Source organism: Falco rusticolus, chromosome 10, assembly GCF_015220075.1.
Source record: "Falco rusticolus isolate bFalRus1 chromosome 10, bFalRus1.pri, whole genome shotgun sequence".
NCBI lineage: Eukaryota > Metazoa > Chordata > Aves > Falconiformes > Falconidae > Falco > Falco rusticolus.
In genome coordinates this window covers 35,670,787-35,693,994 of record NC_051196.1, presented here as the reverse complement: position 1 = coordinate 35,693,994, position 23,208 = coordinate 35,670,787, and the positions used below count along the sequence as shown (strand labels likewise).

Genomic DNA, 23,208 nt, shown 5'->3' with positions numbered 1-23,208 from the left:
TATGCTTAATGTTCTTTCATTTAAAAGGTCTGAAAAATTAAACATGTTCCATCACAAGGGTGTAGCAAAGCCCTTTCTACTTCATCTCCCTTTGTGTTCTTTAGAAGAAGCTCAGTGTGAGTGCTGGGCTTGCTCGGGTGGCGGTGGCTGTGCACAGAGCTTTGTGCATTGGAGACAAGAAATAGTTTTAATCATTTGCAAAGCGGAATTTCCCTGGAACAGCCTGTGCAGACCAGACAGCAGGGGTTTCTCTGTGGCTCCCTGAGCTCCAGGAGGTGGTTTTCCCATGGTGGTGGGTACTGCCTGGCTCACCATTCAGCTGCACTGCTGTCCCTGCTGCCTCACCAGATAAACCCTGTTGTATTTTCTCTTGCAGATTTTCCGGCGAGCTGACAAGAACGGTGAGTGCTTTGTTCTTGCTTCCCCCTCCATGCCCGGGTCTGGGTGAAGCAGCACAGCCTGTCCCTGATACAAGGTTTGGCTGAAAGAGTGAAGGAGAATAAGGGCAAGCAGCGCTCTGGCTGCAAGAAAAATGCTTTTCTGCTTTGCTCAGAGCAAGAGGCAGTGGAGCAAAGGGCCTGGCGGGGGGCTGGGGAAGTGGGCTCCCTTGGTTCACCATTTCTGTGCCACACAGGACAGAGCCCTTTCCAAGCCCTTCTCCTGCCTGCATGCACATGATCTCTCCTCTGTGCTGCCAGCAGTGAGAAGGGAAGGCAAAGCAAGCTGTGCAGCAGGCAGCCCAGGGGCCGTCAGGCTTTTGCTCCATCCCTTGCAGGATTGATTCAGTCTCTGTGCTCAGTTCAGGGTTTTACAGTTGCCCGTGGTTGGGTGGCCCTGTTTCTGGATGCCCACTGGGGAGCCCTTGGCATTTGAAAATTGGGCTCTGCTACCTGATTTTTAATCTGGCACCCATAAACCAAGAGGTCCGAAATCACAAGTCATTGTGATTTTGCCTCTGAGCCTTCCCACCCTCTCTTGGCCTCTTCCACACGGTAGCTTGCAGGCTTCAGGAGCTCCTTCTGTTGCAGATCAAAACACAGCCCAGGAGCTGCAGTCCTCCATAGAAAGGAGAGAAAAAGCTCTTGAGTCAATGGAGAGATTTTTCTTTCTATAAAGACCTGACGCTGTCCTCAACGTGCTGTTTGAAATGGACTCTGTACTTAGACGGTCATCTAAGTAGAGTGTGTCTGCATGCATTTCTGAAAATGTTACAATGGGGTCTTCTGGAAGGGGCTGAAATTCCCACCTGAAATTCCAGCAGCAGTGGCCGTGCTTGCTAGTGCTCCTGGATTTTTGATGGAGACTGGCAGGAGATGCTTTCAATGAGATATCTACTCTAATTATTATGCACAACACGCCCAACCGTCCCACGCTGCTGGTAGAGAGGCTGCTGGGAGGATCGCTGGGGCCCGTATGCTTCTTTCTGCAGGTATATAATTATTCTTCCCTTTTATTTAAATGCAGATGATGGGAAGCTGTCATTTGAGGAGTTCAAGAACTATTTTGCTGATGGGATCCTGAGCTCAGAGGAGCTGTGGGAGTTGTTTAGTGGCATTGACAGGCGTCATTCAGAGTAAGTACCATGGTGGCACATAGGAGAGGAGATGAAGGAGAATATAAAACTGTTTGACTGTAGATGGAGGACATTTGGAGGCGGGTGCGATAAGTAGTCAGGGTGAGATAAACCTCTCTGTTGTAACACGCAGATGTGAAACCCCATTGAACACCAGCTACAAGAATTGGTGATGAGAGAAGCCAGACGTTTTGAAAACAGTCGTTATCAGATGTACTGCGGTTCCATAAAAGCAAGCATTCATTTAAAATTACGTTACGTTAGTTTGAAAAATGTATTCCAGAAATACACAGCTCTAGAGCAGGTTGTGTGTCTGTAAGAGGAGCATGTGGTGGTGTGAGGACGATGCACAGACTGTGCAAAGTTGCAGACTTTGCCACTGCTGACACAGGGAATTGCTTTTCACTTACGTAAGAGCTGTTTTCCACCAGAAGTGGGCCTTATGAGTGTAACTGTGAATTTAGGCCAGCTACTTTTAAAAAAAGAAACCCCCAAAGAACAGAAGTAATTGCACTTAGCCCTGGTCTCCTCTTGACTGGTGCTATCTGGAGGAGTCTGTTGGTCTCAGCGGGGTTTCTCATCCCAGCCTTTCGGATACCAGAGTGGCCTTGCTGGGGTCCTGCTGCCCTGCCAGCTGCTGTGAGCGAGCGTGTTTTGGCACTGGGAGAAACTGGCCGTTGATAAATTGCATGCCTGAGGGCTGCCTGTTCAGACGGAGGGGTGCTGCTGCGGGGGAAGGTGGCTGCAGCTTCCTCCCAGTCTTGGGCAGCAAGCTCAGCCCTGGCTTCTGCCACTTCCTTGGCCCCCAGGAAGCATCTCCTGCACCTCTCTGATGCCCTTGGCCAGGGCAGTGTCTGAGAAGGTCGCTGTTAGGGAGAGGTAACTCAGAGCTGCGTTAGCTGCACACGCTGGTTCCAGGGCTTTGCAAGGAGCCAGGGCAGCTCCGTGGAGGGCCTGTGCCATGCCAAGATGCCAACGGCCACTGAATGCCATGGAGTCACTGATGGAGGGTACCCAGCAGTCCCTTGCTCCAAGCCCCCATATCATCCACCCAGGACTGGGGGGGAGGGGGTGTTTGTCTCCTGCCAAGTGGTGGTGGGTTTAGCTGATGCTCCCACTTCACTGACGGGGCAGAGAGGTGGGCTGGTGTTCGCAGCCCCTGGTGCTGCTTTCTTTTAAGCCTGACTGCCCACTGCTGCCTGTCCTGCCAGTTGGGTTTGCTGGATGTGGGCAGCAGGAGATGTCTCATGAAAATGCCTCTGTCTCTTTGGGCTGTGATCCCAGGGAGTTGGCAGTGAGCTGTTCCCTTTCCTCCCCACCACTTTGGGGTGACCTTGGAGTCACTCCCATATGATACCACTGGAAAACACAGGTTGCAGCAAAGCAGGGAGTTTTAACTGTGCCCTTAACTGAATGGTGAAGATCTCCTGGTTTGCCGTAGCTTTCAGGTTGGGCTTCCTGTGTGTCCAGAGCAGATAAACAGGACTGGCTGAAGGGGCCCATGTGAGCAGGCTGTCTGAGAGCCACGCACGGCCCTCCCTGCGGCGGTGCTCTCTATAACTCATTACCCGTAATGACGGTGCGGTAGCTATGACAACATGGCAGTTGCAGCGTTGAGCTGGTGACATCTGTTAGCAGGGCATGACCGTTGGGTCTTTGATCCCTTTCTGCCATGAAGCGCAGAAGGGCCCCTGCGGACAGAGCTGATTTCCAAATTCCTGCATTCGGTGACTTCAAGCAAATGTAGGAGATTCCGTCCCTCCAGCCCTGCGAGGGTGCCCTCACTTCTGCAGGAGCAGACGGGGAAGTCCAGCCCTGAGGCCATTGCAGGTGTAGGTCTTGTTTCTGTCCCTGGTTGGGATGTGGCCCACGAGCGTGTGCGCACGGTCAATGCGTGCGATGGCTTCGGTATGAGCAGGTGGGAGTGGGATGAAACACGGGAGGTGGCAGCAGGGAGCTGTACGTGATTCCTTCAGCTTCATCCCCAGCTGGAGGAGGAGGAGGAGGTGGGACCTCCCAGAGAGGGAACCTGGTGCTTCAGCTTATTGTCTGATAAGAGGCATCCTGCCCCCTGCGAACACCATGGGCTAGCGCTGCCTCTGCCAGAGTGCTCTGATCCTGACCCAGTGCTGCGTGCCTGCTGCGGTGAGGGACTTGGAGAGACAGGCTTGTCCCCAGGGAGGCATGACCCTGTCTGTCCTCAGGGGCTGCCCGGGGACTGCTTGCCCACTGTGCAGCAGCAGGTAGTGGAAATCAAGCAGTGTTTAGTGTGCTGGGCTTGGCAGACGTCTCTGTGACTCTGTGTGTAGAGCTGGACTTTCTGGCATTTGTTTTTGGGGTGTGTGGGGGCACTTGCTCCTTTGTACAACTTCTGGTGCCTTGTAAGGGCTGTACCGGTGCCCTGCTGTCCCCTTGATGGTGGAGCTGGACAGCCCCTCTCCTCCAGGCTGCCTGCTTGGCTCGCACTTGCAAGAACTTAATATTTTTGAGAGCTGGCTGAAATTTGCTGCCAGATTCAAGAGTTATTACCTGAGGTAATACTCAAAGTATTACAAAGCTGGAAAGTAACTACAAGCTCTACAAACGTATCTAGCGTGCTTCTTTCATGGGTTGTAGCTTTTCTGATGATGGGAAAGTTTCAGCCTTCATCCCATGGGTGGATTTGGCCACGAGGATGCTGTGTTCATCAGCTCTAGGCTAGAACTTGTGTTTCTTTGTCAGTGCCAGCCTGACCGAAGGAGAGGCGTAGCTGAGACCTTCGTACCCGGGCACACTCTGTCTCTGGGTAATGGAGCGCTGCCCAGACATGTCCTAACCCTCACCCATCACTGCAAACCTGGAGCTGCTCCCCTGGGTCCCAAAGCTGACATCTGGGAAGATGAGTATTTCAGAGGTCTCGCACATTGCTTGTTCTCCCACAGCACACACTTTCCTTTTCTCCTCGTCCTTCCTATCCAATCTTCGCTCCACCTCCCATCCACCTGGTGCTCAAGTGGGATGCTGCGGCCTGCAGGCACTTCTGTTAGGTTCAGTTCAGATTTTATGTTTCCCTGTGAGGCTTTTTTTGTTCTGCATTCCTGAAAAATGTTCCATTTTGGCTTTAAAATATCTCCTTATTCTAATTATTTGACGCTTTAAAAGTTATGTTGAAACTGAATTCAACTCTCTTTGCAAATTGGTTACAACGCTAGGTCCACCATTTCATTTAGCATGTCAGAAAGCTCCACATCAGCTCTGGCACTGGTGCAGAGCGGGAAGATTCATATTCCTGGAAAAGTGCATTTTCATCCACTGAAACGTCTGGGTGAGAAGAGACAAATATGTTTGAAGGGGTGAAAAATCTCCATTGCTGCAGAAGCATCTTGGGAGATGCACAGTGCGGCTTGCGCTCTGAGCAGCCACGAGTCCATCTGCAGCCCAGGCAGGTGGGATGGGAGCAGATCCCAGGGTTTTGTGGGGACAGCTTAACAGAGAGTCGGTTACAAAGGGCCTTGGACTGAAGGTTGTAGTGTTGCATAGGTTGCATACCTACTGCTCTTTGCAGGGGGCTATGAAACTAGGGAAGAGTCATGTGGACCTCACCTGTCCTTCTGTTGGGAAATTTTAGAAAAATAGGGTCTGGCAAATCCTCTGTTGTATGAGAGCATCAGATAGTGGTGGCAGGAATTGGGCACAGACTGCCCAGAGCCTGTGTCTCTGACCTTGAGCCACAAGTGAAAGGGATAGGAGCACTGAACTGGTGGTTTCTAAAAACTCTTAGTGGATATAACCTCAGGCCTCTGGTTCTGTGGAAGAAGGGACTTGTGTGAACTTTCCTCCCCTCTCTTTAGTCAGACACTTGGAGCTGCAGTGCCTGCCAGTCTTTGAAAGATGGAGAGTGACCAAAACACTCTGGGTCACACTGGAAAGGTTTGGAAACCAGATCTGTGATGGCAGCAGAGGTTCCCAAAATGATAAATGGTAAAAAAAATACCCATCTGCTTTTTTATAGCTGATTGCTGTTTTCCTGCATAAATTCCAGGCACATCCTGACAGAATCCCAACAGCGTAATACTGACAAGATCCTTCATCGTCAGTTCAAGCTTAATTACAGTTAATCAGTGGTTTGAGCACAGTCAAAATACAGCTATGTGGAAATGTGGAGAGTCTCAGGATGAGTGCTTTGGAGGCAGAGGATGGCTCTTCACTTGGAGTGGGAGAGAGAGGAGTGGAGCAAAGCCTGCTGCCTTGTCGCAGCCCTGCAAAATGGGTCGGGATTTGACGTGCAGGTTCTTCACATGAGCTGCTGTTTTCTGGGATGAAGTAGTTTCTGATAGCATGAAAATGGCATCATTGGTCCTGTGATTTGCTTGCCGTGCTCTGTTCTGCCCCTGACTGTGCCCTGGGGGCTGCTGCAGGTGGCCGTGCAGGGTTGCTGACTGAGCTGGCTGCGTTGGGAAGGGAGCAGGCCTTACAACAGACAACTCCCAGAGGGCTGATTTTTTGCCATGAGACCTTGGTGATTGGCTCTATGTTTAGCTGTTTAGGGTTTTAGTGATTGAGTAGCTGTTTGACTTTAAGCAGCAAGCAGAAAGACGGAGAGTTATTAATAATCTCTGGCCTCTCCTTGGAAGCCACAGGGTTGGTGCTGATCGTGGGTCTTTGTCACACGGGCGCTTGCTCACTGCAGTCAAGGTGGGGAACTGGGCAGTGGGTTGAGCGGCTGGCTCCTTCTTCCTGGTGAAACCAGTCTCAGGCCCTCACTGGGGACAGACTCAAATGCCTGGGTAACATATACATTAGGTGTTTAAATGTGTATTCTGTTATCTCATCTCCATGTCCCCTCTTTCGTGATTTTTACCCATCTCTTGGGTGGGAACTAGAGGCTGAAGTTGTTACTCTGGGGCACAGGTCTAACAGCCAGTGCCGTGGATGCTGCGGTGCCAAGTCTCCTGTGGCAGTGCAGCAGTGGTGGCTCTGCAGGCTCCAGGCAGCTTTCAGAAGTAAGTGGAAAAATTAAGAAGGAGCAAGACATTTTTCCAATTTAAATCTGTGCTTCAAACTCCAGTCACTCTATCTAGCAGAGCTGTGGTTGGGTGCATGGAGCTACTCGGAGAAGGATGGATCAGCAAAGTTTGATGGAGTGGAGTCGGCAGAAGAAGGGGCTGTGGTTTTGCCGATTGTCTGTATTGCGTCTCAAGGGAAACACTTTTTTTTTTTTTTTTATCCATTTTAAAAACTGTCTGCAGTGCCAGGACAGTGCGCCAGAGCCCTGCCTTAATCCGCTTCTGCGGTAGGTGTTTAAAATAGATGAACCAGATCACATCCTAAAACTGCCCGTCTCCCTTGCCTAAGAAGGCGCCTGATGCAATTAGCTAAACAGGGGGGTCTGCAGTCCTGATGCTGCAAGTCTGCGGTAACATCTCACACCAAAATATTTTCATGGTTTGCAACACTGCCTAATATTGAAGTGGAATATTCTAAGTGGAAGCCTAGCAGAAAGAGACACAGAAACCAGTTTTTTATGCTTGGGGAAAAGTTGTAGGAAGACTTTTCTTAAATTATTGCACCCATTCTTGGTGTGGCATTTTGGTCACTTCACATACTCTCTTCTAATTTTGTCTCTGGGGTGTTTTTGCCCGGTGAGCAGTGTCGGAGTGGGGACAGGGTGATGCAGCTATGGTTTGACTTCCCCCCACCCCACCCCCGGGCAGGCAGCGCTGCAGCCATACTTGCACTTGGAGCCCAGCAAACTCAGGGTATCACTAGTTCCTCCATGTGTGACAGCACTTAAAACACTTAAACTCTTTCGTGCTCTCTTCCACTTTCCCAATCAGGATTTAAAATGGTTGTAATCATTTAGGGGATTTTGAGACAGCAGAATTTCTTGAGCGGAGGATGATTTGAATAAATGATATCCTGGGGCATTTCCCTACAGACTGCAGGTGATGCCAGGCATCCCGAGCAGCTCTGCCTCAGGCTTTGGCCACCTGAGCTGATCAGACAGCTTCATGTGAACCCATGGTTCTGCTTGACATCCTGTCCTGAAAACATGCAGCTGTTTCTGGATATTTCCTCCTCCCTCTACACCCCAGCAGCATCTTTATCAGCAATGGGAGGGACCTGTCCAAGCCCTGCAGGGATGCCAGCACTTAATCTCTGGTGCAGTGCTCTCAGTTACTGAAAAGGAGTGGGAAGCAGGCCCGCACCTCCAGGTTTTTGGACCCACGTCCCCTGCTTTAATGGCCTTCACGTCAGGAGCGACCCCTCTCGTGGGCTGTGAAGCCATCCAGCTCCCTGCCCTGGGAGCCTGAAGGCAGCCCCACACTGCCTGGGCTCTGAAGGCGGGGGAGAGAAGGGGCACCCGTGGGGCAGAGGGGAGAGGAGAGGGGCTGGTGCCATGGGGGCAACCACGAAGGAGGACCTGGGCTGAAGTCAAGGGGCACATGAGGAGGGAGTCCTGGCTGAGTGCTTCGCACCTTTAGGGGAAGAGGTTGGGTTGAAGAAGCAGTTTCTGGGGCTTGTCAGCATTGGCGCTCAGAAATGGGGCTGCCAGCCCAGCTGGCCAGCCCGGAGGTGTGGGATGCTGCCTGCTCCCCAGACCTCTGTCCCAGCCCATCCTGCTGTCACAGGTGCTTTCCCAGCACGCTTCAGTTCCAGGAGATGTTGGTGGAGCAGCTTTGCTTGCTCCTTCAGGCCCCCGCAGCAGAAGTGATGCTCTGTAGCCCTGCCTGGGTGCTGCAGGTGCTGGGCATGGTTCCTGAGTTGCTGGCTCTAAACTTGTGCAGATTTTTATTTTTCTAACACAGCTTTTGAAAAATCTGTGGGAGGAGCAGTAAATCCACTGGGGGCTCAAGGCAGGCCCTTAAGACCCTGCCCACTGTAACTGTTTCTCCCAAACCAGCCCCACCATCTAACAAGAGCTTGTTCTTTTGTTTCTTGCAGTAACGTGGACACAGAGAAATTGTGTGGTAAGTGGGGTTGTATTCCTGCCTTGGAGGGGGATTTCTGTTGAGGGTTTGTGGTGGGGCTTTGAGCACATCTGACTTGGGCAGGAATGGGGGAGTCAAGTGGCAGTAACAGTCCCTGTGCCTGAATCCCAGCACAGAAGGCATCCCTGCTTTGCTCAAGGGGACGGGACGTTTTGTCTGTGTGGATCGGAGAGGACTTTTCAGTCTGTGGGAGCGTGACTTTGGAGAGGGACTCGAATGCCCCCCTGCAGTGCCGGGCTGTGTGTGGGAAGCAGCGGGTGCAGGGCAGGCAGAGATGGGAAGCTCACCATGGCCTTCTCTCCTGCTTCAGATTATTTCTCGGCGTATCTCGGAGAATACAGGAACGTGCTTTCGGCCCTGGAAGCCCTCAACTCTGCAGTCCTGGCAGCCATGGACAAAACCAAGCTGGTAAGGATGGGGCTGTGGGAGGGCAGCAGGGCAGGCAGGTGTGTAGCAGAAGCCGTGGTGATGTTGGCTGCTTGCTTAGCATTAAACTTCGGTGTCAGGGGCAGCAAATGGACCTCCCAGATCAACGGGGCTGTCTTTGTGCAGTGAGCACCGCAGCCGCACAGCCTGCAGCGTGCCTGGAGGAGGGGGAGCTGTGCCAGAGCAGAAGGGTAGAGCTAGTGCTTTTATGCTCTGGAGATGTCTTCTTCCTTGCAGGGTTCTGGCAGCAGTTGTTTCAACAGCTCCTTGCGTACCACTTGCAGTGTCCTGCCTGGGGATACTGTTTCTGGGAGTATCGCTGATAGTCTGTGTGTTGCGTCTCTGAGCCAAAGTGAGGTCTTTTCCAGAAGCAAGGTGGCATGAAATGGGGACTCCAGGGTTGAGCCTGCTCTGGACTGGCCCCAGCAGCTTCTGCTCAGCACAGTCTGTGCTCACAGCAACAAAAATTTGCTGCCTGAGAGGGGACAGAAGCCACTGCAGCAGGAGGGCTGCTTTGGGAAACAGCCAGGCACTAGGGAGAAGGTAGGAAATGGTGAAATTCGTTGACTCCCACTTTTTGCCAAGCTCATCCCCGCGGTGAATGCTCTCCCTCTCCCTGGAGCTTGTACTGATGGGAGGCAGATTGGAGGCTGCTAATTAGGGCAAGCAGCCTTCTGCTTTGTGAGTCCCCCTGCCTCTGCGTCAGAGAGCAGAGGTCTGCAGTGCGCAGCATTGTGGGCTGAGTACAGCTGTGAGAAAGCCGTGGCCAGTACTTGGAAGGGACCAGCAGCCCCCTTTGCATTTGAAATGTATTAAATGGTTTAGCCGTGTGCTTGGGACTGATGCTGTTTTACAGCTGCGGGAAGGGCCAGCCCTTCATTCCTCTTCGATGTGGTGGTTTGATGCTTGGTAGGAAGCAGATGAAGGGCATCACCCACGTGCACACTGTCCACTGACATCCTGATCGGGCAGAGAAGTGAAGGGGGACCGGTCCCCACTGTCAGCCCTGCGTAGTCATCGAAGTGGTGTTTGTGCCTCTGGAGTGTCAGTCATGATCTCTTTGAGTTTTCGTCTGGCGAGGTGCCCCCTCATTGTTTCCCTGTGTGTTGGGAAATTTCACACCAGGAGAGGGGTTCACTTGAAAATGCTTTTTCTCTTTGGTTCAGCTGCTCGGCCCCCTTCACAGTTATTAAATGTGAGTCCAGAGGGAGTGAATGAATCCTCTTCAGAGAGCTATGCTTTATTTCTGTTCTTTTCTGGTTTGTGTTTTTAAAATTATTTCTGTAATGAATTTTGTATATTCATGTACTTCTCCAAAGGACAGCTCAATTAGTGTCTGCTTCGCAGTATTGGCATGATGCATTCATTCACTTAATAGTTTCTGCTGCCACAGGGTTTCCCTGGAAAAAGAGAAGCAGGTTTTCCCTGTTGAAACAGATTTTTGCGGACTTGCTTTTCCACCCTTGTTTGGATCCAGCCAGAGCCAGGAGGCCAGGGCAGCCCACCGTTCAGAGCACTGCTCTCCCCTGGGTGAGAGCTGTGCTGATGGGGTGCTCTGATCCCAGCCCTGAGCTCCTGGGTGCCCTGATGAAGATACCGATCCTCCTGGGAAGCATCTCCCTGTGCTTTCCTGGTCCGCTGGGCTCCGAGCCGGGGAGAAGGCAATGCTCCAACCCTGTGGTTAGGGCTTTTGCAGAGCTGTGGGGAATCTGCCACTGCTAGAGGCTGGCAGAGATGATAAATGCTGCATTCGTACCTGCTGTGACCTGAATATATTCCCATGTTTGTATTTCCAGAACGGGACTCAATCTTGGGTTATTACAGGATTAGTGGGTTTATTAGGTTGGATTTTAGCCAAAGCTCACACCTTTCTCGGCCAGGGGAGGGGGAGAGAACAGAGATTTCCCATATTACACATCTGCCCCACATTTCTGTTGGTTCAATCACCTCTAATGCCACTGTGGCTACGGACCGAGAGCCCATTTGACAGAGAGACCACCCTCCTGGAAGAGCTGAAAGAAACTTCATCCCAGGGAGTCACTTTTGCTGGAGATGCAGCCATGCTGTGTGCTGGGCAAACTGGAAGAGGCCTGCCTGCTCCAGCAGCCCTCACCATAAAGCTCCGCTTCCACAGGCGGGCTGTGGAGTCAACAGATGCTGAAGGATCTGCAGTCCCTGCCTGTCTTTCCCAGGCTGTATTTAAGGGAGCTTCGCATGGTTCTGAGGAGGCAGTGATACCCAGGCTAGCTAGAAGAAGGAGGGGATCTCTGACTTGAGCTGGGTTTCACAGGTTTGAACCACAGCACCTTTTGGTTAGGGCATGCTCCTTCCCCTGTAGTTCCTTACTTCTGCTGCCACAGGATTGCTCACCCCTGCATTGTCCAGGTACTTGCCCCACAGCTGTAAATAGGCTCACCGTATGTAAATACCAGCCCACTTGACAAGCAGGAAAATCAAGAGCATTGGGCTGCTGCTTTAGCACAACAGAAGGCAGAGCCTGGGAGATGGTGCTGGGCTTGCTCAGACCGTGCCAGGGTGATGAGCTATGGGGAGGGGAGAGAAGGAAATAAGGAAACCAAAGCTCAGAAGGAATAGGCCACAGCTCTGTGTCTGGCAGGTATGGTTTGAAGCAGTGCTGCCAAAAGCCTTTTTGGTGTTGAGGATTCCCCCCTCTGTGCGGGTTGCTGCAGGCCAGAGTACCTGGCGTGGATCAGTGGTGTGCCTCGGCGGCTGTCTGCTGGGCGCAGGCTCCTCGATCTGCTGCCTGCTGGCACGTTGTTGACTGCAGGATAAACGCTGTGATAAAGCATGGGAAATGCGGGCTGGGGTTGTCCTCCTCGCTGTGTAAGTGACTGCAGTTACTGTAGGAAATAGCGTGTGTGGGCAGCAAACCTGCTCGTGGTCTTTTTTATGGATCCACAGGTTGGCCGGAGGAAACCAGATCATGAGGGGTTCCTATGCTCCCATCCTTCCTTGCTGGGTTGGTAGAAACATGGTAAAGAAAAGATGCCTTTTCCAGAAAAGAGGGTTTTTCTCCAATTCTGTCATTCCCACTTAACATTTTTAAAATATAACTTGATAGCTGTGCTGCAGTTTACTAATTAAAGCTTATCTTGTGGCTAAGCTTTGCATTTGCAATATAATAGTGTCACAGTAAGAAGTGAACTGTGGCGATACCTTGGGTAACAGCCTGGTATTTCTCACAGGGGACCTGTATGCTAAGAATTTTCCATTTTCCAGTTTGCAGATGCTGCAAACTAGCCTATAAATACCTCTCCAAGTCAGGTGCTTTTATTTTTCCTTTGGCAGGAATTATGCGATCACCTATTCCATTCTGTCCCAAGCTTAACTGTCATCATAAGAAACTAATAAAACCTCTCAAAAGCAGAATTATAGCAGCTCTTGGCAACTTTGGGATTTTCATCTGGGTCAATGGAGCTGAAATACTAGTCCGTGACCAAAAAGCTTTGCCTCATACTTGCTGAATTATTTCCTCCATGACTCCTTTCCATGAATCTTTGCTACGAGCAGAAAATGCTGTGCTCGGTGAGACAGAGCACGTTTTTGTTGAGCCTCTATTTACAGAGGGGTTTCAACTGTGTGGTGCAACACCTGACAAGAGGGTTTTGCTTGTTTGCCCCAAAGTGAGGAGTGCAAAGGAGGCCAGGCAGCTGAACTAAAGGGAAGGTGCATTTTTCAATTGATTCACTCACTGGCATGAATTTTCCAAGTTGATGCAGAAGGGTGAAACAGCATCTGGGGCTCTCTTGAGAGATGGTTATTTCCATCCTCCTCTCTGGCACATTCCCCTGGGCATGCTGTGTTCGATGAGGCGAGAGACTGGAAGCAGCTGGCTCATCGCGTGCAGTGCTCACCCATAATACTGATGTGTCTGCGTGGGATCCTGTTTTGCCCTTGCAAGGTTGGATGGGGTGTGCTGGGACCAGGATGATGAGGAGCCTTCTGCACGGTGAGCTTCAGAGCTGAGTGCTTTCCAAGCACGATGTGTCCCAGGCTGGTAGTTGGGTTTTAGTGGTTGGCACCCCAGGCTACTGCCGGTGCCTGTGTATCTGGGGTGTAAGAACTGCACTGGGGCGAGCTGCAGGGCTCCAGGCAGGCTGAACGTACACACTGTGCAGAAAGAGGGGTGACCGTGTTTGGATTTGAACCAGCTCCTGAAATGAAATGTGTCCAGCCCTGCAGTGGATGAATGATGTGTCCTTTCTGCTGTGTCCCAGTGGCGACTCAGTCGGTGTTCTGCACCTTTCTTAGGCTTGTCCGGGGCAGGTTTGAGGGTCGGTTGTTCCCCTGTGAGCAGGGGATGCGTGTCCGGGCTGGCAGAGGAGCAGCGCTGGCGGGGATTTTGGTCCTGCACCCCTTGGAAGTGAGGAGGTGAAGGAGTGGGCAGGAGGAGTAGCAGGGTCCCTGCCTGGGGTCCCCAGTCCCATGCTCTCCATCTTCTGGCACCATGGGGAAGAAAGTCTTGTGGGGCTCCCCTCAGCCTTGCCAGCCTTGCCCCAGGAGCCCCGATGCAAGCAGAGCCGTGTGTGTGAACCGCTGGGTGCAGCAAGGGGTGCCCTGCCTGCCCCAAAGCCCTCCCTGTTGCTGGGAGCTATTTTTGCAAGTGGTGTTTTACCTTCCGGCTTGGGAGGTCCATCTGTGGTCCTTCACGGCTCCTGGGGGCTGTGGGTGCTGGGGCTGGGCTGGGAGGGTCACGCTGTGCATCACAGGCATGCACCCAGAGGATGCTTTTGTCCTACAGTGTCATTGTTTCCAAAAGCAACTAAAAATTTGATTGGAATCCATCCCATTGGATATATTTAAGGGCCAACTGCTTCCAGATGCTGCTCTGCTTCCCCCGTGCAGAGCTGGAGGCATCTGACACATCGTCTCCCCTTCCCTGCAGAGGTATGAGACCTCCTCGAAGATGGAGCAGTTCCTGACCCGTTTCCTGCTACGGGAAACCATGCACCAGCTGCAGTCCCTGCAGGCCTCGCTTGAGTGTGCCGTGGACACCGTGGAGGAGCAGGCGGGACGGGAGAGGTAATGATGTGGGAGATGCTGGTCCTCCCCTTCTCCACACCACTGCTCATGGGGGGGTGCGGTATGGGGCAGGGCTCATGAGCCTCCCTGGGAGGGACATCTGGGAGCAGGATCTGCCCTTTTGAAGCCTGTTGTGAAGCTGACCCGTATAGTGAATGACTTTGACCCCTCCTTTTGCGTTTTACTCTTTCAGAAAGGACATAAAGAAACCTGAGGCCTCAGTTGGCCTGAGGTCAGGGAGACGATGTGGGCGCAGAGGACAGAAGAACGTCTGTCTGTCTCCGACAGACCCCTATTCTGGGATGCTAACGACAGGTATCTGCAGCCTGGCCGTCCCTCGGGTTGGTGTCTCTGCCCCGCTGGAGGCTGGAGTGGGTGTGGGAGCAGCAGCATGGGACAGCGGGGGCTGGACCATGTCACCCAGATGCCAGCTGGAGCTTCTGTGGGATGTTGTATCTCTTGAGCAGTGGAAGAAATTTAAGGACTAAAACAAATTTTTTTTGTTTTAAATCAGAAATTTAGACATTTTTGCAGTTTTCTGGGTCTTGAGCAAGCTTTCGCAATGACAAAAGCAAGCTTTTTTGGTGACATCTCTCTGCCCTTCCCTGTGCAGGTGTTTGTGTTGAAGACAACAGCCAGTGGATGGCACAGATCAACAGGCTCCAGCAGCTCATCGAGAAGCTAGAGTGCAAGGTGTGTGGCAGAGGGGAGATGGGCTGGGGGCTGCCCCGCACCTCGGTGCTGACCAGGTTGGTGCTGGGACCTTTCCCCACGCCAGTGACCCTGGTATTTGGTCCTGGCATTGTTATGGAGCTGCACCCATTCACTACACCTGGCTTGCAAAGCTGCTCATCTCCTGCTGTCTCCAAAGCCCCTGCTTCTCCCCTCGACGCTGCTGACCCTCCCTTGCCTTCTCCATCATCCACGCTGATCTGACAAGTCAGTCTGAACCCACCAAGCCCCACAGATGTGTAGGTCACATCCCTGTTCTCCCCAGGTACTCAAAGGAACGTCCCCAGAGCCTGTCACACTGAGCTGGGCTGGGCTGTGGGTTACTGCCACGTTTTATCTTGTTGCGCCGTTCTCCCAGTAACAGTGGTTTTTCCTATGGACTTAAATGCAGAGCCCACGCCTGGAGCCGCTGAAGGAGGAAGCCATGTGCAAAGGGAGAGATGCAGTAAGTCCTCGTCCTGCCACTTGTGGTTTGCAGGTATCCCCGTAGTGAGCACGGATCCCCTTTCTTACACACACACGTGTTCTCGCAGCCCCTGTGCCCTGTCACCTGGGTGAGCTGCTGGCTGTGGTCTGGCAGAGGGGCAGCAATGTGGCAGGCTGTGAGCTGGGCATGGGACCATCCACAGGACAAATGCAGCTCCATCAGGTCCATGAAAGCCCCAGGTAGTGCCCGCAGCCAGCCCAGAGGAAGGCAGCGTTTTGTGAGTGCCCAAATCCCTCAGGTTTGCTCCAAGCGCCCACGGCCCATGTAGAGCCCCAGTGGAGGGGTCTCGAGGCCCCTTTCTGCTGGGGGAAGGGCACAGGGAGCTGCAGCAGCCCCAGAGCAGGACCTTGCCATCTGGGGGATGGAGCATCTGTTGGTGCAGTCCTCATTGTCAAGGCAACCTGCCCAGGTGGAAGGAAGCCGTTTCATGTTGGCGTTGGCCCTAGCATTGTGGTGCCAGCCCCTTGTGGCTTCCTCTGCGGTGCTGTGCTTGCTGGGCACTGCCTTGTCCTGCAGCAGGGAGGGCAGGAGGAGACAGATTAGTCCCTGATGCCACTCCTCTGCTGTCCCTTCACAGCACATCCTGGTGGCAAAGAGGCAGATCTCGGTGGCAACGAGCGGCATTGAGGAGTTCCGCCAGGCATTCCGGTCCTACACGGAGGTCACCGCCGGGCAGAGCAGCTGCCTGCAGTAAGTGTGGCAGGCGGCGGGGTTGTTCGTGGCGTGGCTCGCCGAGAAGTAGGGCCTTTTAACATTGCACCCTTGAGGGACAAAAGGGGGGTTTTTTGGTGGATTTTATGTGCTGGGCAGTGCAAGGATGGGCTTGGTGTGCAGAGGGTTGACCTTGCGGAGAGGACGGTGTCACAGCTGCAGCAGTGTCTGCCGGCAGTATCGTCCCATCTCCTCCCAGCAAGAACCACTTGTCAGCATCTGGCGAGGAGGGGATGGGTTTTATGCCAGCAGGAATGGCTGTGGCACGCACATGTGAGTGAATGCATGCGTTCCTCCAGCACTGAGGGACTTGAAAATAATGGGGGAAAAATCAAGGGAAGAGTTCGTGTCGGGGTATTGCTTTATATAAAGCGTGTGTAGGGCTGGCAGGAAGCGGCCGTGAACACCTGAAGCTAAACCCCCTTGGGAGCCCGAGGCTCTGCCCCCCAGCAGCGCTCTGGAGCTCCAGACAGAGCTGAGGACAGAGCCCAGGGCTGACTTGAGTGACACACCACTGCCAGCGTGTCCCTGGAGATGGCACAGCTGCTCTTTGAGAGGCACTTTCCTTCTCCCACGGGAGATTTCAAGCCGCTTTCAGTGGGAAATGTTCGTGCTGTTCCCATTTAAAGTGTCATTTTTCAGCTCTTCAGTTCCAACAGCATAAAATTGCGTTTTCAGTCCAAACAAAAGGAAGACACTTGTTTTGACACATGTGGCAGAGAGAATGGTATCTTTTTTTCTTTGGAATTGATGGGCTTTTCTGTCATGAGAACTATTAGTGCAGACAACTGGGTAGTGTTGCATGGGCAGCCTCTCCATGTGAGTGGAAAGCTGGAGCAAAGCCCAGGGAGACTCCACTGTCCTGGTTCATGCCAGAGAATTGCAAAGCTCATTGCGGCCCCTGCACAGGGGGACAGAGCCTCTGAGCTGCTGAGTGACTTGCTTTGCTCTCCCTCCCCAGGGCTTGGTCCCTTCCTGCAGCCTTTAGTGGCAGCTGGAGGAAACGTTCATCCTCAGCTGGAATGAATGATGCTGCAGCTGAGCACAGCTGGTTCCCCAGGCCCTGCACCCTGCGCCTTGCTCTCTCACCTCCCTGCTGCTTCCCCCTCCCATCTTCCCATGGACTGCAGAAAGCCCCAGTCTGTTCCTCCGGCAGGAGGGAGCAGGGGGAGCATCGCCTGGTGAAACAGCATCGCTTCAGGGGGCAGCGAGCTGTGGTTTTATGCTGTGATCTCAGCTCCTTGCACTTGTGCCTCAGTTTCTGTCCATGTGAAGGGTGAGGGATGACATACACCTCCTCCAAAGGGCTGGAAGGATGAGCTCCTTCATCAGGCCCTGTGCTGCAGTGCTAGGGCCGTGCTAATACTTATAAAATATTGGCAGGCGTGTTTCTGGGCAGCGGCAAGGACCGGTTTAATGGCTGTAAAGCTCCTCTGCTGCTTGGCGGCAGGAAATGCAGAGCATGAAGGATTTGGGTTTGGGATCCCCTGGAGCTGGCCCCAGCAGCCACAAATCGTCGATGAATCCAAACTGCTTTCTGAAAGCCTGGGGGTGAGGCGCACGTGTGCCCCTCGCTCCCGGCCTGGCAGGACCGATGCGGCCACACTGTGCCAGCTTGCCAGGCCCCGTCTCAGGGTCACTCCTGTCCCCACAGCGTGTCCGCCTGCAAGCTGACGGACGAGGCCTGCTTCATCCTTTACGAGTTCTGGCAGGATGTGACTTCATGGAGAAGGTTGGAGGCTTTCCTTGTGGGGGGCTGGCTCGGTATGCTTGGGGGGCTGAAAGGGGTTTCCTCTCAGGACCCCACCAGGACCCCACTGCTCCCCCTCCTCGCGCAGCCTGTCCTGCTGCTGCTCGGCCCGGTGCACACCCAGGGCCCCTTGCAGGGGAGGGGGGTGAAGACCCTGATGAAGGGTTCGAGGGGCAGGGCCGGAGTGGATGTCGGGCTCTGGGTGGTGCAGAAGCAGCCCCGTCCCCCGTGCGTGGGCAGGGGGCCCGGCGCAGAGCTGCTCCCCTGCAGCCACGAGACATGCACGTCCCTGCACCCTCCTGACCCCGCGCGCTGTTTCACAGCCACTTGCAGTCCAGCTGCAGCAAGACTTTCCAGCGGTCCATCATCAGCCTGCTGGAGTCCCCGGAGCTGCTGACCACCATGCTCTTCCCAGGTGAGGCTGTGTCCCACGCTGCTGCTCTGCGCGTTCAGCACAGGCCTCCCTCCAGAGCAGACTGACTCGAGGGTGACCTAAATTGTGGCTTTTTTCTCTGCCACCCCTAGTCCCCCTCCCCTGTTTAACAGTGCACACCCCTGACCCCTTCCCCTCTCTCTCCCCAGCATCCTGGTGGATCATGAACAACAACTGACCCTGGGCAGCCTTTTCCAGGATGCCGTCAGCATGCAGAAGGGCGCGGAGCCCTCGGCGCAGCCCTCGCCTTCCCTTGCTTTCGTCACCTCCCTGTCCCTCCTTCCCTCCTGCGGGCTGGTGGGGGCTGCCTGCCCATCGTCCCTGGCAGTGTTTTACCCTTTTGGTCTTTTCATGTCGATTTATTTATTCCCCCATCCCAAGAGAGTCTCTGTGCTGCCTGGGGGAGCAGGGCCCTCCCAGCAGCACTACGGGAGCCCCATTTGGGGTGGCAGCCTTGCCCTTGGGGGGAGCACTGGTCTGGTTTCTGCAGCCCTCAGCCCCTCTCACACCGCAGCTCCTCTTCCTCCTGGCTCTGAGGACAGGCCAAGGCTCCACAGGGGGCTGGGACAGGCTGGGGTACATGGCTCTGGCCAGCTGTGGCTCTGTGGGCTGCCTTGTATGGATTGGGAATAGTGTTTCATAGAAAAAAAAAAATATTTCTAGCCAGGTGTGCCGGATCTGGCTGTGGCCACCCTGGCAGCCTGTGCAATGGCTTTGAGGCTGGATGTGTGCTCCCCTCGCTTGTGCACGTCCCCCCAGTAAACCACTGCACCTCCCAGGCAGGGCGAGCATTGCTAATAGCTGTCGCTTCATCCTGCGGGTCATTTAACACAAACCAGAGTTAGCGCTGGTTCCAGTGCTGCCGGAAAGGCTGAAGCTGAATTAATGGTGAGAGGGGCAGTGGTGGGTGGCAGGGGGTGAGTGAAGAAGGCACTGTGGCCCAGGGGTTGCACGCTCAGGGTTTCTGTGTTGGCACTGCAGACTGTTGCAAACAGCGTGGAGTGAGCAGTACCGCGGGCCAGCAGGGCTGGGCATGGTGGGCAGGGGCCAGCAGGGCAGCAAATGCCTGCAAGGAAGTGCCTCCTGGCGTGGAGAATAGCGCTGTCCTTGCACCCTGTCCCTGACACCTGGTGTGCTTCACCACGGGTACCCTGGACCCCCAAGCCTCACTTATCTGGGTGCCTGCCCCCCACCTCCCCCTCCCCATGGGCACCATTCCCCAACAGCACCCCCAGAAACACTAATATGACTGTTCTTCCCCAGGTGCAGTAATTAAAATGCAGTTAGTCTGTGGTTGAAAGGGTGGTGGCAACAGCTCCAGCCTGCGGACACTGTACAGGCTGTACTGGCTGTCTCTGGCACAGTGTCACCCCCCTGCCCTGGTACTGTGGGGCCACGGTGTGGGGGAACACTGGGTTTGGGGTGCAGGGAGGGTGACCCAGCTGCTGCCAGAAGTGATCTGCAGAGATGGGCTCAGGGAAGCTCCTCAGAGTAGGGGGAATAGCAGCTGCTGATGCCAGCTCAGACCCAGTCCCCATCTAGGACCTACCCTCCCAGCACCCAGTTATTTATCTAATTATTGATAACTGCTCAGTTCCCTGGCCAAAGCCACACTTTGCCGTGATGCAGCCCCCTGCCACAGGAGCCAGGCCCAGCCGGGGTGGCTGGAGATGGGCACCCACAAAGGGCAGGGCTGCAGCGGGCTCTGCCTCTCCTGAGCTGCCAGCTCGGCTGGCTGCAGGGTGCTCCACCAGCCTCCCCGGACTAGCATGGCGTTTGGCCCCATTTTGGATTTCTTAATTACTGTTTGCAGCAGCCTGGAGACTGAAATCCTCAGATTAGGCAAAGGTGTGGGCAATGGCATCCTCACAGGGCTGGGACACACACAGGGCTGGCACCACAAGCCAGCTGGGACAGCACCTTGCAGGCTGTTCTGTGCTCAAATTAAAAAAAAAAAGCTTAGAAAAAACATATTTAGACATAAACCCAAAGAAATCCAAAATTACCCAGTATGGGGCTGAATGGCAGCTCTGCCTGCATTTGCTCCCGGTCTTTGCTCAGGGTTCCCCAGCAGCTTCACCACCACAGGGGAGGCAGTTTTTGTCCCTGCAGCTCCCCTGGCTGAGGCCACGGCACGACAGCATCCTGCAGGAGCCCCAACAGCAGCCTGAGCACTGCAGAACCTCGGAGGAGGAGGGGAAGCTGTATGATGAATATAGTCTTTTTATTGACTACTTTTGAGTAGAACAAACTAAATACATCTGTATCAGTTTGGGTTCCTTTATACAGTACATTAAATAAGTTATGCACAGGAATGAAGTAACAAATTTCTATTACAGAATTAAATGTCAAAAAAAATAGAAACCTCAACCTAATGTCTTCCCATGTCCAAATTTCATATTTATCATTCCATGTGAGAAAAAAAAAAAACAATCATTCTAATCATGACTGTTAGTATTTAATTCATTTACACGGGGGTTAATTTTAATACACTGCCATCAAAGTTGCATGAGAATTATGGAAGACAATCTATTTACAAGCAATTTCTTCCGGCCCTGCCTTGCTCTTCACTCTGCACCAGCCCTCGTGGCCGCCGGCCGCCGCTGACCCACAGTGTTAGGTCAGATGCAGCATCACAACCAGCCGTTATTTACCTGAGGCTGCTCCGGATTCGTGCTGTCCCCGTGCGGCAGGACAGGAGTGGGGTGTCCTCCTCCATGCTGCCAGCGCGGGCACCACAAACCTTGTTAAGCTTTGCCGAAGCGGCAGGGACAGAGCCGGAGCTTCCCAGGAGCTCGGCGACGGGCGCAGCAGGCAGGGCAGCCCAGGGCTGCCGCAGTTCGGGACTCGGCCTCCCCCGTCTCTCCTGGGGTAAACACCTCCAGGCTGGGGGACACCATCCTGTGGCTGCTGCGGGTCAGGGTGGCTCGAGTGCCACCCCCATTCAGGGCTGCCCTAATCCCAGCGGCACAGCACCCTCGTGCTCCCAGGAGCCGCGTCCGTGGCAAAGGGCTCTGCTGCAGCCGGCAGCCCCGGCTCCTGGGGGACACAGGGGAGATGCTCCCAACTGCCACTCGAGAGCCATCTTGAACACCAGCCAACTTCGTGGCTTTTTTGCATAATAAAACCTTGCAGACTCGGGAATCGCCGGCCCTAGCCCGCGACAGCCGCTTCCAGCTTTCCCTCGGGGACGGCGGTGCTTCAGGGGGTTGCCGGTTTATCCCCAGGCAGCCAGCAGCACCACTGCAAACTCAATGATGATTCATTATATCTCCATTATTCGCCTCCAATTGAAAAAGTGATCAAAAATAATTTGGGAATTACTCGCCTCATTGGGCTCCAGCCCAGCAATCACACAAAAACAGTCATGGAAACACGGCTTTGCTGAATGGATGTTTTTCTAGAGCCCATTTGCGTGCAGCGTGGGAAATCGGGGCAGCTCTCGGATGGCACATGCCCATCGCTCCCATGGGCTGCGCCTCTGATGACCTCCGTGAAGCATCCGAGATGAGCCTGCTGTGCCCTGACACAGGGTTTGCACTGCCCTGGATCCCTCCTTCCACGCCCCAGCAGGGACTCCCCAAGCGATGGCTCTTCCCAGGCTGACCACGGCATCCCTGTGGGACCTCACTCTCCAAGCCTGCATTCTCGGGACAGTCTCTGAAGGCTGGATGAGGCAGCGGTGGCTGCGCATCCCTGTGCATCCCTGCAGGGAGGAGCACAGCTGGCCTTGGAGCAGCACCGCAGGAGCTCCCTGGGGCTGGGGGTAAGAACCGATGTAGGACTGCAAGTCCTCCATTCATTTTAATAGTTTGGCCAACGCATGTTGAGAGAACAGACCATAAATAACCCATCGCAATTGTGAGGATCTCTGTGGTTAAAAACAATGGCAGTAACTCTCAAACCAACAACTTCCATGCAGTGAAAAAAACCCAAACTCAACACTTCCTGCATAGAAAAACAACACTACCCGGGTGGAAAGGGCAGTAACTGCCCACAACCCATCCAGACTTGCTCTGAACACTTCCCCTCAGCAAAGGTCCCACCCAAGGTAACACGCAACTGTCTGTCCCATCACAAAACAGGATTAAAACCAGGCCATCCAGAAGCGACTGTCCGTACCTCCCTGGTTCTGACATTTGGTTTAGAGCAGACAAATCCTCTCTGTCCCTGCAATCATCAGCTGCCAACCTGCAGGCAGGAGGAGAGCAGTGGGCTCAGCTTCTGCCGTTGCAGTAGAGGACACGATGCTCCTGCTGGGAGATCAGCTCTGGTCTGTTCACAGCAACAGCCGGCCAGCACGGCCATCTGGGACACCGCTGTCTGGGAGCAAGGGAAAAAAAACTGATGCATGTTATAGAAGAAAGGTGGCTGAAGGAGGCGGCGGCTCAGACACCTCAAGAAATGAGCTTGAGCACGTTTGACGCCTGCAGACAGGGCTCCCTGGTCGGGCACCACACGCTGAGCATCTCCTGCGTGTGCTGGCAGCCCTCTCCGCCGAGTCCAGGTCCCCCTGAGCGAGTGGCCCAGTGTCCTCCAGGTCCTGAATGATGCTCTGGTACCCCCCTGCAGCAGAGACAGGCACGGAGGGCAGGGCTCACCTGAGTTCTCCACGAGCCACGAGAGAAAAAGGCAGAATGAGATGGCAAAGCCTGAGTGTCGGCACTCCGAGGAGGTGACGCAATGTGTCAAATGTGTCAAGTAATACAAGTTGCTGCAGGGTTTTTTCTTTTCAGCTTAAAAAAAAACAACAGAGAAACTGATCAAACGGAGTGAACCAAAACTTCCCCTTTAGAGTCCGTTCGTATCTATTGCTGTCACGGATGCTGGGGTGGAGGACCGGGAGGTGGTCGCCGAAGTCTTCTCAAGGGCTGGGCTGGGCACGCCGTCGAGGCTCTTGACGGTAGCAGCTGCCGACCGGCCCGTGGGCAGAGCCAGCGGCTTGCTCTGGCCGTGCAGGCCCTGCCCGCAGATTCGGTGGTGCCTCTCCCAGTCCTTGTGCTGGCAGAAGGAGCCGCAGTACCGGGCAATGTTGCAGCCGCTGCATGTCTCGCTGGCTTTGCGACCACAGTTCCAGCAACT

General features: G+C 54.0%; 2 protein-coding genes across 7 annotated transcripts in view; one reads left to right on the top strand and one right to left on the bottom strand.

Annotated features, from left to right (window-relative positions):
* NECAB3 (N-terminal EF-hand calcium binding protein 3) overlaps nucleotides 1–20,441 on the top strand; it is a 25,285-nt gene extending 4,844 nt beyond the window's left edge. Inside the window, exons 2-13 of one of the 3 annotated variants that reach the window (XM_037401934.1) lie at nucleotides 377–401; nucleotides 1,465–1,573; nucleotides 8,498–8,523; nucleotides 8,855–8,952; nucleotides 13,877–14,013; nucleotides 14,207–14,328; nucleotides 14,627–14,706; nucleotides 15,137–15,190; nucleotides 15,810–15,922; nucleotides 17,598–17,675; nucleotides 18,017–18,108; nucleotides 18,276–20,441. In XM_037401934.1, coding sequence (XP_037257831.1) covers nucleotides 377–401; nucleotides 1,465–1,573; nucleotides 8,498–8,523; nucleotides 8,855–8,952; nucleotides 13,877–14,013; nucleotides 14,207–14,328; nucleotides 14,627–14,706; nucleotides 15,137–15,190; nucleotides 15,810–15,922; nucleotides 17,598–17,675; nucleotides 18,017–18,108; nucleotides 18,276–18,304 — 963 coding nt within the window. In that variant the 3' untranslated portion in view covers nucleotides 18,305–20,441. The other 2 variants (XM_037401936.1, XM_037401935.1) reach the window with 2 other exon arrangements.
* CBFA2T2 (CBFA2/RUNX1 partner transcriptional co-repressor 2) overlaps nucleotides 20,076–23,208 on the bottom strand; it is a 66,274-nt gene continuing 63,141 nt past the window's right edge. For 3 of the 4 annotated variants that reach the window (XM_037401930.1, XM_037401932.1, XM_037401931.1), the window contains one exon: nucleotides 22,918–23,208. In XM_037401930.1, the coding sequence (XP_037257827.1) occupies nucleotides 22,918–23,208 (291 nt within the window). The other variant, XM_037401929.1, reaches the window with a different exon arrangement.